This window comes from Dermochelys coriacea, chromosome 3 (assembly GCF_009764565.3).
Source record: "Dermochelys coriacea isolate rDerCor1 chromosome 3, rDerCor1.pri.v4, whole genome shotgun sequence".
NCBI lineage: Eukaryota > Metazoa > Chordata > Testudines > Dermochelyidae > Dermochelys > Dermochelys coriacea.
Genome location: NC_050070.1, coordinates 186,433,464 through 186,453,406, shown reverse-complemented (window position 1 = coordinate 186,453,406; position 19,943 = coordinate 186,433,464). Strand labels below are relative to the sequence as shown.

At 45.8% G+C, this 19,943-nt stretch overlaps 1 protein-coding gene across 11 annotated transcripts in view; it reads left to right on the top strand.

The window, feature by feature from the left end:
- CCDC88A (coiled-coil domain containing 88A) overlaps positions 1-19,943 on the top strand; it is a 354,197-nt gene that overhangs the window by 246,579 nt on the left and 87,675 nt on the right. For 10 of the 11 annotated variants that reach the window (XM_038395536.2, XM_043512327.1, XM_043512326.1 and 7 more), the window contains one exon: positions 17,786-17,970. In XM_038395536.2, coding sequence (XP_038251464.1) covers positions 17,786-17,970 — 185 coding nt within the window. Of the gene's footprint in view, positions 1-17,785; positions 17,971-19,070; positions 19,114-19,943 lie in introns of those variants that run through there. The other variant, XM_043512330.1, reaches the window with a different exon arrangement.

Sequence of the window (19,943 nt, the reverse complement as noted above, 5' to 3'; positions counted from 1 at the left end):
GTTCTCACACAATCATGAGTGGGAGCTGGATATGTGAGCACTTTAACCCATATTCAACCAATGGGGCCATCCCACCATAGATCTCTTTGTCACTCAACACAACACCCGTTGCCCTCACTTCTGTTCCAGAGCAGGACTGGGGTGCAATCTCTGGGAGATGCGTTCTTCATAACCTCTAACACACCACTCCTTTATGCCTTCCCTCACTTCCCACTCCTATTCTGAGTGCTTCACAAAATACAGAAGGACCAAGCTCATGTTATACCAATAGCTCCAACATGGCCACGACAGATCTGGTCTACTTACCCTCTACGCATGATGGTATGCTGACCGATCTCTCTCCACCTAACGTGGGGGCTCCTCTCACAGGATGCATTCTCCTTCCCCATCCGCAGATGCTCCACCTCAAAGCCTGACTCTTCCATGGTTCCAGGGTCTGGAAATCACCTGTTCAGACACGGTCAAACACATACTTTTGAAAAACAGGCATGACACGACCAGAACATTTACATTCACAAGTGGACTAGATTTCAAAGCTGGTGCACCTCACACCACATTGACACAGCACACACTCCATTGCCACTTATTCTTGATTACATTCTACACCTTAAACAATCAGGATTGACCAGTAGCTCTATAAAGGTACACTTGGCGGCAATCTCTACTTCTCACTCCCCCGTTGATGGCCACTCCGTCTTCACACATCCACTCATAAAACGCTTCTTGAGGAGTATTCAAAATCTCTATCCCCATGTACGAGACCCGATACTGACCTGGGAACCCAGCCTAGTCCTACGTTCTCCGACTAAGCTCCTGTTTGAACCAATGGCAACCGGTTCTTATGTACATCTATCAGTGAAAATGGCTTTTCTTGTCACCATCACCTCTGCTAGACAGGTAGGCAAAATCTTGGCCCTCATGGTATATCTACTATACACACCATTTTATAAAGACAAAGTTACACTACGCCCACACCCAAGATTCTTACCTAAATTCCCAACATCTTTTCATCTCAGTCAATCGATAAACCTTGCTTCTTCCCGAAGCCTCACTGTAATCAACAGGAGGCAGCTCTACACACCCTACGTTTGAGGAGCACAATTAGCCTTCTACTTGAACAGGACTAAACCCTTCTGGAAGTTGCCATGATTGTTCCTCCCCACCACCAAATAATCCCGAGGCAGTGCTATATTTAAACAATGCCTCTGTAAACGGATCTCACAGTCTATACATTTATCTTACGAACTCCACGATAGACAACCTCCTACCTCAATCAGAACACATTCCACATGATCGTTATCTCACCAATAGCTTTCTTAATAATGCCTCCATTGATGATATTTGTAAGACTGCCACATGGGCATCGACAGACACTTTAGCCCAGCACTATGCCGTTATGCACAATGCCATAACAGACACTCTCCTTGGACATGCTGTCCTATCCTCAGAAGCACATGTCGCTCAGAAATCCCAGCCTTCCAACTATGGGCACTACTTTATTGTCATCTACACAGGAGCACTCAAAGGGATATCGCTCAAAGAATAGAGAGTTACTCTCCCTGTGCAGTAACTGAGGTTCTTTGAGATGTGTGTCTCTATAGGTGCTCCACTACCTGCCCTCTTCCCCTCTGCTTCGGAGCTGAAAATATACGCTCTGCATCAGAGAAGGAACTGGAGGTGGTCGGACTGCACAGCACTATGTATATGTTCCGCATATAATGTAAGAGAGGGGAGGTGTGCATGTATGGTCCGACAGGCACCGCTGGTAAAGATCTCCAAACCCAGGTGCAGGTGGCGCTGTTGCACCTACAGTGGAGCACCCATAGGGAGACACATCTCAAAGAATCTTACCTTTTGCAGAGTAATCAGACAGCTGCAGCGGCACAGGAGCTAGCAAACAGAGCTCTAAACAGGGGAGTTTGAGTGGGAGTTCTGTTGGAGGAGAAGGTAGTTGTACTTGGTTTTGTATTTTTAGTATTTGTATTTGTGTGTGTATAGGGGTTTTGTGCTGGGAGAGCAGCTGAGCCTGATTAGGGGGTGGGGCTTTGCGCTGAGAGAGCAGCTGAGCCCTGCCTAGGGGGTGGGGCTTCTGACTAGGGGCCCTATAAAGGTAGCCAGCCAGTCAGGCAGCGGCACAGGAGCTAGCAAACAGAGCTCTAAACAGGGGAGTTTGAGTGGGAGTTCTGTTGGAGGAGAAAGTAGTTGTACTTGGTTTTGTATTTTTAGTATTTGTATTTGTGTGTGTGTAGGGGTTTTGTGCTGGGAGAGCAGCTGAGCCTGATTAGGGGGTGGGGCTTTGCTCTGAGAGAGCAGCTGAGCCCTGCCTAGGGGGTGGGGCTTCTGACTAGGGGCCCTATAAAGGTAGCCAGCCAGTCGTGCAGCGGCACAGACAGCTGCAGTGGCACAGGAGCTAGCAAACAGAGCTCTAAACAGGGGAGTTTGAGTGGGAGTTTGCAAGGGGAGTTTGGCTTGTGGTGCTTGTTTGGGGTTTGCTTTTGCTGGGGGGGGGTGGTCTTTTTGGTGTGGCTTGTGTTTCCCAGATTAACAGGATTTAGGTGGGAAGGAGATGACAGATACAGAGGCAGCTGTAGGAATGACTCCTGTAGTGAAAGACACATTGAGGATGACTGGATGTGGAAGCTGTGGTATGTACATGATCCTGGAGGGGGGAACCGGTAAGAGTTTTTTCTGCATGAAATGTCATCTGATAGAGCTGATGGAGGAAAAGATCCGAGGTTTGGAGATGCAGGTGGAAAGTCTGGTTGAGTTTAGGAAGGGGTTTGAGCAGATGATGGAGCAAAGATATGAGGTATCTGAAGGGAAAAGCTCAGACTCACAGATGGAAGCAGGGCTGGGGAATTTTGAGGAGAGACTGGGTGAGGAAAGTGGTCAGTGGAAACATGTGACTCAAAGAACCAGGCAGAGAAAAAGACGGGCTAGTGAAGGAGAAATAGAGCTTAGGAACAGGTTTGCAGAGTTGGAAAATGAAGAAGGGGCTCAGCAGGTACTTGTTGAAGGTGGAAGGGTAAGGAAGAAGAGAAGAGAGGCTAGTCCTATAGGAAAAGGGAAAGAGTCAAGGGAGACTACAACAAATATGAGCCCCAGGAGGATACAGGATGGGTTGAAGAAGATTGTAAGGGAAAATAGGAATGGAAAGAACTTGCAGCCAGAGGGAACAGGGGAGAGACTGGAGAATAGCACTGTCACCAGGAAAAGGCAGGTCTATGTGATCGGGGACTCTTTATTGAGAAGAATAGACAGGCCTGTAACTAGAGCTGATCCTGAGAATAGAAGGGTGTGCTGTCTTCCGGGTGCTAAGATACGGGATGTAGACCTGAGGTTGAAAAGGATCCTCAAGGGAGCGGGAAAGAATCCCCTAATTATCCTTCATGTGGGAACAAATGATACAGCCAGATTCTCGCCGGAAAGTATCAAGGGAGACTATGCTAGGCTGGGGAAGACACTTAAGGAAATTGAGGCTCAGGTGATCTTTAGTGGGATCCTTCCTGTTCCTAGAGAAGGGCAACAAAGGTCTGACAAGATTATGACTGTCAACAGATGGCTTAGGCAGTGGTGCTATAAGGAGGGCTTTGGGATGTATGGCCACTGGGAGGCATTCACGGACAGAGGTCAGTTCTCTCGGGATGGACTTCATCTCAGTAGGGAAGGAAATAGACTTCTAGGATCGAGACTAGCACACCTGATAAAGAGAGCTTTAAACTAGGAATTGGGGGGAGATGGATGGGAGATGTCCAGAAAATCTCCACGCCAGATTTTAGCATTGAGAGGGAAGAAGATGAAGTAAGAAAGGATACAGCCATGGGTAGGAGAATGTATATAAGGAGCGAGGGCGGTGTGGATACTAGTCTAATAGGTTATACTGGCTATAGAATGACTGTGCCTAATAGGGTACAAAATGTGAGCGAGTCCAAACAGCAAAAATTAAGATGTTTGTACACCAATGCGAGGAGTCTAGGTAACAAAATGGAGGAACTAGAGCTACTGGTGCAGGAAGTGAAACCAGATATTATAGGGATAGCAGAAACATGGTGGAATAGTAGTCATGACTGGACTACAGGTATTGAAGGGTATGTGCTGTTTAGGAAAGACAGAAACAAAGGTAAAGGGGGTGGACTAGCATTGTATATCAATGATGAGTTAGAATGTAAAGAAATAAGAAGCGATGCAATGGATAAGACAGAGTCTGTCTGGGCAAAAATTACATTGGGGAAGAAAACTAGTAAAGCCTCTCCTACGATAGTGCTCGGGGTGTGCTATAGACCTCCGGGATCTAATTTGGATATGGATAGAGCCCTTTTTAATGTCTTTAATCAAGTAAATAGTAATGGAAACTGCGTGATCATGGGAGACTTTAACTTCCCAGATATAGACTGGAGGACCAGTGCTAGTAATAATAATAGGGCTCAGATTTTCCTAGATGCGATAGCTGATGGATTCCTTCATCAAGTAGTTGCTGAACCGACGAGATTTAATTTTAGATTTAATTTTGGTGAGTAGCGAGGACCTCATAGAAGAAATGGTTGTAGGGGACAATCTTGGCTCAAGTGATCATGAGCTAATTCAGTTCAAACTAAACGGAAGGATTAACAAAAATAAATCTGCAACTAGGGTTTTTGATTTCAAAAGGGCTGACTTTCAAAAATGAAGGAAATTAGTTAGGGAAGTGGATTGGACTGAAGAACTTATGGATCTAAAGGTAGAGGAGGCCTGGGATTACTTTAAATCAAAACTGCAGAAGCTTTCGGAAGCCTGTATCCCAAGAAAGGGGAAAAAATTCATAGGAAGGAGTTGTAGACCAAGCTGGATGAGCAAGCATCTTAGAGAGGTGATTATGAAGAAGCAGAAAGCATACAGGGAGTGGAAGATGGGAGGGATCAGCAAGGAAAGCTACCTAATTGAGGTCAGAAGATGTAGGGATAAAGTGAGAGAGGCTAAAAGTCGAGTAGAGTTGGACCTTGCAAAGGGAATTAAAACCAATAGTAAAAGGTTCTATAGCCATATAAATAAGAAGAAAACTAAGAAGGAAGAAGTGGGGCCGCTTAACACTGAGGATGGAGTGGAGGTTAAAGATAATCTAGGCATGGCCCAATATCTAAACAAATACTTTGCCTCAGTCTTTAATAAGGCTAAAGAGGATCTTGGGGATAATGGTAGCATGACAAATGGGAAGGAGGATATAGAGGTAGATACTACCATATCAGAGGTAGAAGCGAAACTGAAACAGCTTAATGGGACTAAATCGGGGGGCCCAGATAATCTTCATCCAAGAATATTAAAGGAATTGGCACCTGAAATTGCAAGCCCATTAGCAAGAATTTTTAATGAATCTGTAAACTCAGGAATAGTACCGAATGATTGGAGAATTGCTAATATAGTTCCTATTTTTAAGAAAGGAAAAAAAAGTGATCCGGGTAACTACAGGCCAGTTAGTTTGACCTCTGTAGTATGCAAGGTCCTGGAAAAAATCTTGAAGGAGAAATTAGTTAAGGACATTGAAGTCAATGGTAAATGGGACAAAATACAACATGGTTTTACAAAAGGTAGATCGTGCCAAACCAACCTAATCTCCTTTTTTGAAAAAGTAACAGATTTTTTAGATAAAGAAAATGCAGTGGATCTAATTTACCTAGATTTCAGTAAGGCATTTGATACCGTGCCACATGGGGAATTATTAGTTAAATTGGAGAAGATGGGGATCAATATGAACATCAGAAGGTGGATAAGGAATTGGTTAAAGGGGAGACTGCAACGGGTCCTACTGAAAGGCGAACTGTCAGGTTGGAGGGAGGTTACCAGTGGAGTTCCTCAGGGATCGGTTTTGGGACCAATCTTATTTAATCTTTTTGTTACTGACCTTGGCACAAAAAGTGGGAGTGTGCTAATAAAGTTTGCAGATGATACAAAGCTGGGAGGTATTGCCAATTCGGAGAAGGATCGGGATATTATACAGGAGGATCTGGATGACCTTGTAAACTGGAGTAATAGTAATAGGATGAAATTTAATAGTGAGAAGTGTAAGGTTATGCATTTAGGGATTAATAACAAGAATTTTAGCTATAAGTTGGGGACGCATCAATTAGAAGTAACGGAAGAGGAGAAGGACCTTGGAGTATTGGTTGATCATAGGATGACTATGAGCTGCCAATGTGATATGGCTGTGAAAAAAGCTAATGCGGTTTTGGGATGCATCAGGAGAGGCATTTCCAGTAGGGATAAGGAGGTTTTAGTACCGTTATACAAGGCACTGGTGAGACCTCACCTAGAATACTGTGTGCAGTTCTGGTCTCCCATGTTTAAAAAGGATGAATTCAAACTGGAGCAGGTACAGAGAAGGGCTACTAGGATGATCCGAGGAATGGAAAACTTGTCTTATGAAAGGAGACTTAAGGAGCTTGGCTTGTTTAGCCTAACTAAAAGAAGGTTGAGGGGAGATATGATTGCTCTCTATAAATATATCAGAGGAATAAATATAGGAGAGGGAGAGGAATTATTTAAGCTCAGCACCAATGTGGACACAAGAACAAATGGGTATAAACTGGCCACCAGGAAGTTTAGACTCGAAATCAGACGAAGGTTTTTAACCATCAGAGGAGTGAAGTTTTGGAATAACCTTCCAAGGGAAGCAGTGGGGGCAAAAGATCTATCTGGCTTTAAGATTCTACTCGATAAGTTTATGGAGGAGATGGTATGATGGGATAATGGGATTTTGGTAAGTAATTGATCTTTAAATATTCAGGGTCAATAGACCAAATCCCCTGAGATGGGATATTAGATGGATGGGATCTGATTTACTATAGAAAACTCTTTCCTGGGTATCTGGCTGGTGAATCTTGCCCATGTGCTCAGGGTTTGGCTGATTGCCATGTTTGGGGTCGGGAGGGAGTTTTCCTCCAGGGCAGATTGGAGAGGCCCTGGAGGTTTTTTTGCCTTCCTGTGTAGCGTGGGGCATGGTTGACTGGAGGGAGGCTTCTCTGCTCCTTGAAGTTTTGAACCATGATTTGAGAACTTCAATAGCTCAGACATGGGTGAGGTTTTTCATAGGAGTGGGTGGGTGAGATTCTGTGGCCTGCGCTGTGCAGGAGGTCGGACTAGATGATCAGAGTGGTCCCTTCTGACTTTTGTATTTATGAATCTATGAATCTATCTCTCTTTTCAACCTTTTTGGTACTGACTTCCTTCCTTCCTAAACTGTGTCAGGGAGATCTGAGGGACTGGTGCTGGTCCCCAGAACTGTTGAGAACACTGTATCAAAACATACCCAGCTAGACTGAAGGCAGCATCTATAGGATGTCTTTGCACAATGTTCCTCATACAGTTTTGCAGAGCTGCTACCGAAGTTCTCTGTACGTGCTTCAAGCAAATGTTTCCCTCGCTGAGCTCTGATTTGGAAAAGTGAAATTGCAATAATTTGTAATGCTTTCTTGAGCTGGCATCCAGAGCTGATATTTATTTTGGTAGTTCTTCTTTGAGTGCTTATTCATGTTCATTCCACGTTAGGTTCATGTTCACAGTCGTTGATTTTTCCCTCAGTGATATTCATTGGGCCTGCTCTATCACCCTCTGTTGCTGCGCATTCGTATGCCGGTATAAAGGGCCTGGCCAACCTCCGTACGCTCTCAGTTCTTTCTTACTGTCTCTGATGGTTGCTGGAACAGCTCCTCTTGCTTCAGCAAACTCTTAGTGGTTTTAGTTTCGTCCTTTTCCCTGTTTTTTCTATCCCAGTTCTTTATTTTCTCAGTTTGGACTGTTGTAGATTAGTCATATATAGTTAGTTGGCACTTCTTGCCCTGTTAGCAGATTTTCGTCCACTCCCGGTGCCGGGGCATGCCTCAGTCCTCAGGTTTCAAGCCCTCTGCCTCCTGCAGCAAGCGCATGCCTGTAAGTGACCTTTACTCTTCTCTGAACAAATGATTGTGAAGCTTCATGACCTGAAGGATTCTAGAGTCACTCTGAGTCCCTGGGTCTGTATGCACCAGTGCCTTCAAGGAGACACTTCAGGCCTCAACAACCAGTCTGCTTCTTGGCTTCAGCACTGCACCAGGACCTGTTTGAGAAGCAAATTGGGTTATAAATAAAGACATCTGCCCCTACCCTCTTCAGCCTCGCTACCAGTCTCTCACAGATACTTGGGAGGCCTCAAGCAGAACTTTTGAGGGGGTGTCCAAAGACATTATACTTTCTGTACTGGATCCTGCCCTCATTTTGTTTTCAAACTCTCTCTCCCGCTTCAGCCTGGACTGCTGGATACTGAGTTCAGTGGAGGAAGGTTGCACTCTCCAGTTTATTTCTATTTTTCCCTCCCATCCCAGTTCCCCATCCCTCTTCAGGGACCCTTCTCATGAGCAGCTTTTACCCCAGGAGGTGCAAGCTCTCCTCCGGGTAGTGGCTGTGGAGAAGGTACCTCAGAGATTGAGAGGGAAAGGGTTTTACTCCTGTTATTTCATAATCCTGAAGGCCAAATGAGGGTCTCAGACCCATCCTTGACCTGCATTTCCTCAACAATTATCTCAAGAAACTCTGGAGTGGCACGCATATGCGCTGGTATAAGGGGCATCGCTGGCTCCCCCCTCGCTCAGTTCCTTATTACCGCTGGTGATGGTGCTGGAACATCTTCTTGCTTTGCAAGCTTTTCTTTCTGTCTCTACTGTGCCTAGTAGTGAATTTGTTGTATATAGTAGTTTTAAAGCTGTATAGTTAATAGTTCCCTTAGTGTTAAGTTAGAAATAGTTAGTCGCAGGCAGGACTCAGTCTAGGGACGGGACATGCCCCAGGCCCCAGGCTTCAAACCTTGTGACTGTTGCAAAAAACCCATGGCTGTCAGTTATCCCCATAGAAGCTGCCTAAGGTGTTTAGGGGAAACCCACGTGAGTGACAAGTGTCACATTCGCAAGAGCTTCAGTCCATGGACCAAAAAAGACCAGGACATTCATCTCCGAGTGCTCCTTATGGATGCCTTGGAGCTGATGAGATAGGACTCTACTCCAACCACTGTGGCCTCAGTGCGGAGCACACCACCAGCACTGACCTCTGACCAGCACTGATCCCCATCCCCGGTACCGGCTAAAAAGCAGAGGAAGGCTGGGAGAGAGCATTCTCCTACATCCCGTAAAGGAAAGGAGAGAGTAGGAGGAGAGCAAAGACCCGCACAGTGCAGCCTTTCCCCTCTGGATGGTGGCCAGGCTCCAACGCCTACTGAGCTGTCAAGCCCAATTCAAGACCTGCCTGCCGCCCCAGGAAGCAGCAGAGGCACTGTGCTGTCCATGGCGGAGTCCTTTCAGGCTGCTTATGGCACCGTTCTGAAGGGTTGCGACGCCGGTCCCCAGAGCTCCTTCACCAGTTGCCGGATCGCTGGTCCGGTTCACCGTGGGCATGTCAATGGTCTCCAACACATCGGTCTTCTCATTTCCACTCCCAGGCTACAGAGCGGAATCACTCTTACGTGTGAGGTGTCGATCACCAGGATACCATCACTGATCTGCTGAACACCACCACCGATCACCAGGGTCGCGGCAACCAGCGCCATCGCTCCCATACAGGTCCTCAATGGAGGTCTGCACCCAGAGCCAACGGGATTGGGGTAGACAGGCAGCCTTGGTACTGTCCTGATCCTCCAGACAAGTCTCTCCCTTCTTGGGCTCCGACAGTAAAGAGGAGACCCTTCCCCCAGGCCAAGTCCACCCACTGGAGGCACCGGTATTCCCCTCTGGTTCAACAGTGGCAGCATGGCCCCAGGGCCAGTGACCAGCTCATTGGCAACTATGGAACCCCTGGGGATTTCCCCACCCATTGCAGGATTATAGGTTGGCCTTGGGGACTTCTGAAATATAGTCAGTAACAGTCTCCCACCCGCCCTCCAGTGAGGCAATAACGGGGTCCTCTCAGTCGGTTCCCCAGTATGATGTAAGAGCCCACCAGGAGCTTTTGAAGAGGGTCACCTCAAATGTGGGGCTGGAAGCTGAGGAACTGGCGGAGCCCTCAGATTCCCTGTTCAATGTGCTAAGTGAAGCGCCTCTTCCAAGGTGGCATTGCCAGTGCACAAGGGAGTGGTGAAAATGACTAAGGCCCTGTGCCAGACACCCTCTACCCTGCCCCTCATCTCCAAGTGGGTGGAAAGAAAATCCTACATCCCCAGTAAGCGGTACTGACCATCTTTATACCCACCCTGCCCCAAGCTCACTGGTTGTGTTGGCAGCCAATGAGTGTGATAGACAGGGCCAACCGGGATCAACACCTAAGAACAGGGAGGCAAAGAGGGTCGATCTCTTTGGTAGAAAAATTTATTCTACGTCCAGCCCTCCAGCTGAGAGTGGCCAACCATCAGGCCTTACTTAGCTGTTATGATTTTAATAGTTGGCATTCCATGGACCAAGTTTACAGATTCGCTGCCAGAGGAACCCAGGAAGGAATTCCTGGATATCCTCAATGAGGGCAGAATTATGGCCAGGGCAGCACTCCAAGCGGCCTCAGATGCGGCAGACTCTGCAGCTTGGGCCATGGCTTCAGCTATTTCTATGAGGTAGATGTCCTGGTTGCAGTCATTGGGCCTATCGATGGAGGTTCAACAATCCGTCCAAGACCTCCCATGCGATGGCCTGGCATTGTTTTTGGAGCAAACAGACAGTAAATTATATGGCCTGAAAGACTTTAGGGCTACCTTGCGCTCCCTGGGCCTTTAAACGCCAGGACCGGTGAGGAAGTGGTTTAAGCGACAACAGCCCCACTGGTTTGGGAGCCAACCTCAGTCAGAGCCCTTCCGCAAGAAGGGCAAGGGCTATAAGTGCCAGCAAGGCCATCAGCTGACACCCTCAGCTCACTTGAGCTCTACCCGTAACTAATGAGGTAACAAACAGGCATTTTGAGGGTGCGCTTGAGAGCAACCTTCCAGTCTGTGTCCTGGATCCTGCTCCCATGTTATTTTCCAACTATTCGTCCCCCTTCTTCCCTGCTTGGGCTTCTGTAACATTGGTCCAATGGGTCCCCAGTACAGCAGCAGGGGAATATACCTTCCAGTTTATTTCTATCCACCCCTCCCACCCTCCATCCCCGTCTCTCTTCAGGGACACTTCTCACGAGTATCTGCTTGCTCAAATGCAGGGCCTTCTGTGGGTGGGAGCCATGGAGGAAGTCCCTCTGCGTTTGAGGGGGAAAGCATTTTATTCATGCTATTTTTTTATCCCAAAAGCCATGGGGAGCTTGCGCCCCATCCACGACCTGCGAAACATCAACAGGTATCTCAAGAAGTTGAAGTTCCACATGGTCTCCTTGGCCTCCATCATTCCTTCCCTGGATCCTGGAGACTGGTACGCTGCCCTTGATCTGAAAGACGCTCACTTTCACATATGAATATTTCATGGACACAGACTGTTCCTACATTTCGTAGTTGGGACCACCCACTGCCAATTTGCAGTGCTCCCTTTTGGCCTAGAAACAGCAACAATGGTGTTTACGAAATACATGTCAGTGGTGGTGGCCTACCTCAGACATCGGGGTATCCAGATTTACCAGTACCTTGATGACTGACTCATCAACGACCAGTCCAGGTCCAGCACAGTGTCGAGATGTTGCAAGCCATTTGTTAAGCTCTGGGCCTGTTGATAAACAAACAAAAATCAATGTTGATCCCGGTCCAATGGATGGAGTTTATTGGAGTGGTACTTGACTCTCTCTGAGATGGAGCATTCCTGCCAGAGGCCAGGTTCAAGGCAAAGTCAGATCTGATTGCCAGCATCACTGCCCATCTGCTCACCACTTCCCGGGTCTGTCTCACACTACTGGGGCACATAGCAGCATGCAAGGACGTAGTCCGACATGCAAGACTCAGGCCACATCCCCTCCAGATGTGGCTGGTGTCAATCTACTCCCTGGACAGTCATCACCTAGACAAGGTCATCACGATCCCTCCGTGGCTGCTTACCTCTCTTCAGTGGTGGTCTGACCCAGTTCTGGTGTTGGAAGGTGTGCCGTTCGCGAGCCCACGACCCATGGTCTCCCTGGTTTCAGATGCGTCCAACCTTGGTTGGGGAGTGCATCTTGGTACACTGCGGACTCAAGGGTTATGGTCTCAAAAGGAGCTCACATTGCATATAAACATCAGGGAGCTCAGAGCCATCTGCCTGGCTTGAAGTGTCTTCCTTCTCCAACTCTCCGGCTGGGTGGTGAAAGACGGACAACACGTCCTCAGTGTTCTCTGTCAACAGGCGGGGGAAGCTTGATCATCAGCTCTGTGCTGGGAGTTCTCCAGCATGCAATCTACCTGGAAACCTCACACGTCCCCAGTGTCTGGAACACGCTGATGGATCACCTCAGCAGGTCCTTCTTCTCTCACTACGAGTGGTCCCTTCACTTGGAGGTTGTCAGAATACTCTTCCAGAAGTGGTGTGCTTCCCGAGTGGACCTGTTCGCCACCAGACAGAACAGAAACTGTCATCAGTTTTGTGCTCTTCAAGGTCTCGGCAGAGGCTCGCTATCCGATGCCTTTCTCCTGTTTTGCTCAGGGACCTGATATACACCTGCCTGCCAATTCCACTCATCAGCAGTCCTCTCAAAAATCAAGGGGGAAAAGGCATGGATCATTATGATTGCCTGAGCATGGCTTCGCCAGCATTGGTTCGGCATGCTCATGGACCTGGCTGTTGCAGCCCCATGGCCACTTGCCAGCCACCCAGACCTACTCTTGCAGGATCATGGTCGACTCCTGCACCCGAACCTCACCTCTCTCCACCTCACAGCTTGGATGCTGCATGGCTGAATCCAGAGGAACAATTCTATTCTAGTCAGGTACAGCAGGTTCTCTTGAAGAGCAGAAAGCCCTCCACCAGAGCAACTTACCTGCAGAGTGGAAGTGTTTCTTCTGCTGGGCATCGGAGTGGAATATCTCCCCAACTCAGTTGTCTCTGCAGTTCATCCTGGATTACTTGCTTCACTTAAAGCACAGGGTCTTACCTTCTCTTCGATCAAGGTGCACCTGGCTGCCATATTGGCCTTCCATCCTCGTATCCAGGGTAGATTGGTGTTCTCGCATGAGACATTGATCAGGTTCTTGAAGGGCATTAAAAGACTCTTTCAACTAGTTCGGGACCCAGTTCCCCATTGGGACCTCAACCTGGTCCTCTCCAGGCTCACGGATCCACCCTTTGAGCCTATGGCTTCTTGTTCCATTTCCCACTTGTTTTAGCTATTACCTTGGCAAGATGTGTCTCTGAAATTAAAGCCCTGCCTTCAGAGCCCCCGTACACAGTATATTACAAGGACAAGGTCCAACTGCAGCCCCATCTGGCCTTCCTGCCAAAGGTGTTGTCGCACTTCCATGTCAACCAGAATATCTTGTATATGGCAAATATGTGCCCGTTTTTCAAAAGGGAAGAAGGAGAATCTGGGGAACTACAGACCGGTCAATCTCACCTCAGTACCTGGAAAAATCATGGAGCAGGTCCTTAAGGAATCCATTTTGAAGCACTTGGAGGAGAGGAAGGTGATCAGGAACAGTCATCATGGATTCACCAAGGGCAAGTGTCATAAATATAAAGGGAAGGGCAACCACCTTTCTGTATACAGTGCTATAAAATCCTTCCTGGCCAGAGGCAAAATCCTTTTACCTGTAAAGGGTTAAGAAGCTAAGGTAATCTCACTGGCACCTGACCCAAAATGACCAATAAGGGGACAAGATACTTTCAAATCTGGAGCCGGGGGTGGAGTTTTTTGTCTGTCTGTCTGTGTGATACCTTTGCCGGGAGCAGATCAAGGATGCAAGCCTTCCAACTCCTGTAAAGTTAGTAAGTAATCTAGCTAGAAAATGCGATAGATTTTCTTTTGTTTTTTTGGCTTGTGAAATTCACTGTGCTGGAGGGAATGTGTATTCCTGTTTTTGTGTCTTTTTGTAACTTAAGGTTTTGCCTAAAGGGATTCTCTATGTTTTGAATCTGATTACCCTGTAAAGTATTTACCATCCTGATTTTACAGAGGTGATTCTTTTACGTTTTCTTTAAATAAAATTCTTCTTTTAAGAACCTGATTCATTTTTCATTGTTCTTAAGATCCAAGGGTTTGGGTCTGTGTTCACCTGTACCAGTTGGTGAGGATATTATTATCAAGCCTTCCCCAGGAAAGGGGGTGTAGGGCTTGGGGGGATATTTTGGGGGAAGACGTCTCCAAGTGGTCTCTTTCCCTGTTCTTTGTTTAAATCGCTTGGTGGTAGCAGTGTATCAGGTTTTTAACCTAAGCTGGTTCCCAAGGCAAGAAAGAAATCTGTGCCTTGGGGAAGTTTTAACCTAAGCTGGTAAGAATAATCTTAGGGGATCTTTCATGCAAATCCACACATCTGTACCCTAGAGTTCAGAGTGGGGAAAGAACCCTTGACAGGGCAAGTCATGTCTGACCAACTGGATTGCCTTCTATGATGAGATAACTGGCTCTGTGAAAGCAGTAGATGTGATATACCTTGACTTTAGCAAAGCTTTTGATACTGTCTCCCACAGTATTCCTGCCAGCAAGTTAAAGAAGTATGGATTGGATGAATGAACGATACGGTGGATAGAAAACTGGCTAGATTGTTGGGCTCAGTGGGTAGTGATCAACTGCTTGATTTATAGTTGGCAACTGGTATCAGAGTGTCCCAGGGATCAGTCCTGGGGCTGGTTTTCTTCAACATCCTCATTAATGATCTGGATGATGGGATGGATTGCACCCTCAGCAAGTTCGCGGATGACACTAAGCTGGAGGGAGAGATAGATATGCTGGAGGGTAGGAATAGGGTCCAGAGTGACCTAGACAAATTAGAGGATTGGGCCAAAAAGAAATCTGATGAGTTTCAACAAGAACAAGTACAGAGTCCTTCACTGAGGACAGAAGAATCCCATGTACTGCTACAGACTGGGGACCAATTGGCTAAGTGGCGTTCTGCAGAAAAGGACCTGGGGATTACAGTGGACGAGAAGCTAGATATGAGTCAACAGTGTGTCCTTGTCGCCAAGAAGGTTAGCAGCATATTGAGCTGCATTAATAGGAGAATTGCCAGCAGATTGAGGGAAGTGATTTTTCCCCTCTCTTTGGCACTAGTGAGGCCAGATCTGAAGTATTGCATCCAATTTTGGGTCCCTCACTACAGAAAGGATGTGGACAAATTGGAGAGAGTCCAGCGGAAGGCAATGAAAATGATTAGGGGGCTGGGGCACATGACTTACGAGGAAAGGCTGAGGGAACAGGGCTTATTTAGTCTGCAAAAGAGATGAGTGACTGGGGATTTGATAGCAGCCTTCAACTACCTGAATGAGGGTTCCAAAGAGGATGGAGCTCAGCTGTTCTCAGTGGTGGCATATGACAGAACAAGAAGCAATGGTTTCAAGTTGCAGAGGGTAGATCTAGGTTGGATATTAGGAAACACTATTTCACTAGGAGGGTGGTGAAGCACTGGAATGGGTTACCTAGGGAGGTAGTGGAATCTCTATCATTAGCAGTTTTTAAGGCCTGGCTTGACAAAGCCTTGGCAAGGATGATTTAGTTGGTGTTGGTCCTGCTTTGAGCAGGGGGTTGGACTAGATGACCTCCTGAGGTCTCTTCCAGCCCTAATCTTCTATGATTCTATATCTTCCTCCTGGTGTTCTGTCCAAAGCCTCACACAAGCAATGAGGAGAGGTGGCTACACACTCTAGATGTCAGGCGCACCCTGCATTCTACCTGGAGTGCACCAAGCCCTTCCGCATGTCGAACAAGCTCTTTATCGCAGTAGCTAACAGGATGAAGGGTTTTCTGGTGTCCTCAGAGAATTTGGAATCGGATCATAAATAGCATCCATACTTGTTACGAGTTGGTGCAGGCTGTGCCTCCACCAATAGTGAAGGCTAATTTGACTGGACTCACTCATCTTCAGCTGCCTTCCTGGTGCACGTCCCTATCCAGGACATCTGCAGGGCTGGGACGTGGTCTTTGGTACACACATTCACAATGCATTATACCATCACTTACCAAGCCAGATATGACACTGGATTTGGCAGAGCTGTGTTGCAATCAACATGTCCATGAACTCCTACTTGCCTCCCATGGTACTGCTTGGGAGTCACTTACAGTGGAATGGACATGAGCAAGCACTTGAAGAAGAAAAGATGGTTACCTTTTGTAACAGTTGTTTTTCAAGATGTGTTGCTCATGTCCATTCCAGGACCCACCCTCCTTCCCCTGTGTTGGAGTTTGGGCAAGAGGGAACGGGGGGGGGGGGCGGAGCAGGCGGTGCCCTGGTGCATATGGGCGCCATTCCAGAGGGCACCAGAGTTAGTCCCCTATGGCTAGCACTGCATGAAAAACTTTCACCACCAGTGCATGTGGCAAGCACACACAACTACAATGGAATGGACATGAACAACACATCTTGAAGAACAACAGTTACAAAAAGTAACCATCTTAATCATTGATTAAGGTACACCTAGTGGCCATTTCCACCTTCTACCCTTTGGTGGATGGAAGGTTGTTTTTTTCTCATAAAATGTCTATTCACTTTCTCAAGGGCTTAGAAGGACTATACCCTCAGATTCTTGAACCCATTTCACTATGGGACCTAAACCTGGTCCTGTTAAGAATCTCAGGCCCACCCTTTGAGCCGCTGGCATCATGCCCCTTGTTGTACGTCTTCTGGAAGGTCACCTTCCTGATAACAATTACCTTGGCCAGGAGAGTCTCAGATATCAGGGTCCTTACGTCAGAACCCCCTTATACAGTGTTCTTTAAGGACAAGGTACAACTTCCTCACCCCACATTCCTCCCGAAGGTGGTTTCGCAGTTCCATAGCCTGATTACTGTCTTCTTCCAAGTATTCTTCCGAAAACTGCTCACGAATAGGGAGGAGCAGAGTTTCCACATGCTGGATGTTAGGCAGGCCATGGCTTTCTATATAGAAAGGACCAAACCGTTCTGTAATTCTACACAGCTCTTTTTGACAGTAGCAGACAACGAAAAGCCTGCCAATTTTGGTCCAAAGAATTTCATCATGGATCACTTCCTGCATTCGCACAATCTGTGAGGAGGCATGTGCCCTGCCTCCTGCTCTCTTGACCACCCACTCGACAAGAGCTCAAGTGTCCTCAGCAGTGTTTCTGGCCCAGGTCCAAATCTAGGATATTTGTAGAGCAGTGACTTGATCATCGGTGCATACTTTTTCATACCACTACACCGTCACCCAGAAGGCTACAGATGATGTCAGGTTTGATAGAGCAGTCTTGCAATCCTCATGTCTAGGAACTCCGAGCCCATCTTCTAAGGTACCGCTTGGGCATCACCTAACATTGGATGGACATGAGCAAACACTCAAAGAAAAAACAGTTACTAACCTTTCTGTAACTTGTTCTTTGAGATGTGTTGCTCATGTCCATTCCACAACTTACTCTTCTGCCCCTTGGTCAGAGTTATCTATCAAGAAAGAACTGAGAGGAGCTGGCCGGCCTGACAGATACCACTGAGGGGAAAATCTTCAGCAATTGTGCATGTGGCACGTGCACACCTAAAGTGGAATGGACATGAGGAACCCATCTCGAAGAACAGGAGTTACAAAAAGGTTAGTAATCTTTTTTTTTTTCAGTCCTCCTTCATCCACAATTTCATAGTTGTTCTTAGGTGGGGGAGAGAGGTGTGTGAGTGGCCCCAACAAACAATCCTGACTAGAAGATTTTGGAGGATCGTGGTGCAGGCCTTTTTATCCCAGAAGTCTAAAAATGCACAGGCTCACCTCAAAGTTCTTCAGTTAATGATAAGTAAGCTCCATTTCTTTTAAATCTTACAGTGCCACGAAAGTCACTTGGCCATGAAGTGAATGAATTGACATCAAGTAGATTGCTTAAGCTGGAAATGGAAAACCAGAGTTTGCTGAAGATGGTGGAAGAGCTACAAAACGCAATGGGTTCTGTAGAAGGCAGTAATTCAAAGATTCTAAAAATGGAAAAAGAAAACCAAAGACTGAGCAAAAAGGTAACCATCAATAAGTGCATGTATAATATGATCAAATAGACTATAAAAGGTGTGGTATGTCAGGTTTTAGCAGCATGAGTTTGGAATGGATGCATTACTCACATGTGCTAAAGTGTGTGTGTGTGTGTGTGTGTGTGTGTGTGTGTGTGTGTGAGAGAGAGAGAGAGAGAGAGATTAGTCTTTTCATAATTAAGACTAAAGCAGGCTTTCCATTCTGAATCTGATTTTGCCCCCTGCTACAATATCTCTCTCTCTCTCTCTCAAAAAAAAGTTGTTTGTATTTAAGATTTTGCATCTGTGGTCTTTAGCCAAAGTGGAATTGTGATGAGACTGTTGCAGTGAATCTGACGTGTGGAACTTAAAATAGATGTTACAATACTTTTCAGAAAGTTAATGACATATCTTTGTCACATTATATTTTCAGAACAGCTTGGCCTAGAAACTTGTTTGACTTAAGAGTCTTTGATGTGATCTAGTGCATAGAACTAATTTAGAAAGAAGTGGGTGGTTTTGTTTTGGACTTGTTCACTAGTGACTAACTAAAGTCTGGAATATCTATCATGGCTGTATCTGCACAGCTCAGGAATTCTGTAAAGATTTCAGCCAGCTCTATTTTCAGCATCAGTACAAACTTTTTTGCTGAATAATGGTTGAACTAAGTGTGGGCTGTGTTGAGCTAGGTGGTTGAGCTGTGTATGTATGTTTGTGTAGGGAAGCAAGGGGCAAAGTTAAGGTTATTCATAGTACTTTAACTAGGAATTTCCATACTTCACAACATTGGATTTGTTGAAGGATATTTTGTTTTGAATTTAACCTTAGCCTAGAATTTCTTGGATTTCTGATGTCTGTGTTTGTAAAACTATGTTTTCTTTTTTTCTTTGTTGTACTGTTATTTTTTCAACATTAACTTCAGTTTCCAGTCTTACAAAAGATACATAAAACACAGCATATCTCCTGATATTTAGAGATGTTAAGATATTTATCCTGATGAACTTAATAAATATGAACCAATATAAAGAATCTAGTTTTAAAAAGCTCCCAGTTTCATAAATACTGAAGAAGTCATCAAATATATTCGTAAATTGAATTTTGTTGAGCATCTCACTTTGCTCCCCTCTTGCTGGAAGAACAGAACAGCTGATGTTACAGCACCAACTACCAGAAAGTACGGAGACAAAGCATAATGAAAGCCCAAGTGCGTGACTCAAAAGACTTAATAGGCTGAGTCCACCCCCAACCCTTCCGTCTTTTTCCGTGCCGCTTTCCTGGAAGCATGAAGTGTAGCTCTTGATTAGGGCTGTCAAGCGATAAAAAAAAATCACTATTAAAAAATTAATAATAAATTATTAAACAATAATAGAATACCATTTATTTAAATATTTTTGGATGGTTTCCACATTTTCTGATACATTGATTTCAGTGTCAACACAGAATTCAAAGTACTCAGTGTTCACTTTATATTTATTTTTTATTATAAATATTTGCACTGTAAAAATAAAAGAAATAGTATTTTTCAATTAAATTAATACAAATACTGGAGTAAAATCTCTTTATCATGAAAGTTGAAGTTACAAATGTAGAATTATGCACAAAAAATACTTTCATTCAAAAATAAAACAACATCAAACTTTAGAGCCTACAAGTCCACTCCATCCATCCTACTACTTGTTCAGCCAATCACTCAGACGAACAAGTGTGTTTACATGTGCAGGAGATAATACTGCCCGCTTCTTGTTTATAGTGTCACCTGAAAGTGAGAACAGGTGTTCGCATGACATGGTGTTGCAAGGTATTTACGTGCAAGAAGCACTAAAGATTCAGATGTCCCTTCATGCTTTGACCACCATTTCAGAGGACATGCGTCCATGCTGATGATGGGTTCTGCTTGATAACGATCCAAAGCAGTGCAGACCGACGCATGTTCATTTTCATCATCTAAGTCAGATGCCACCAGCAGAAGGTTGATTTTCTTT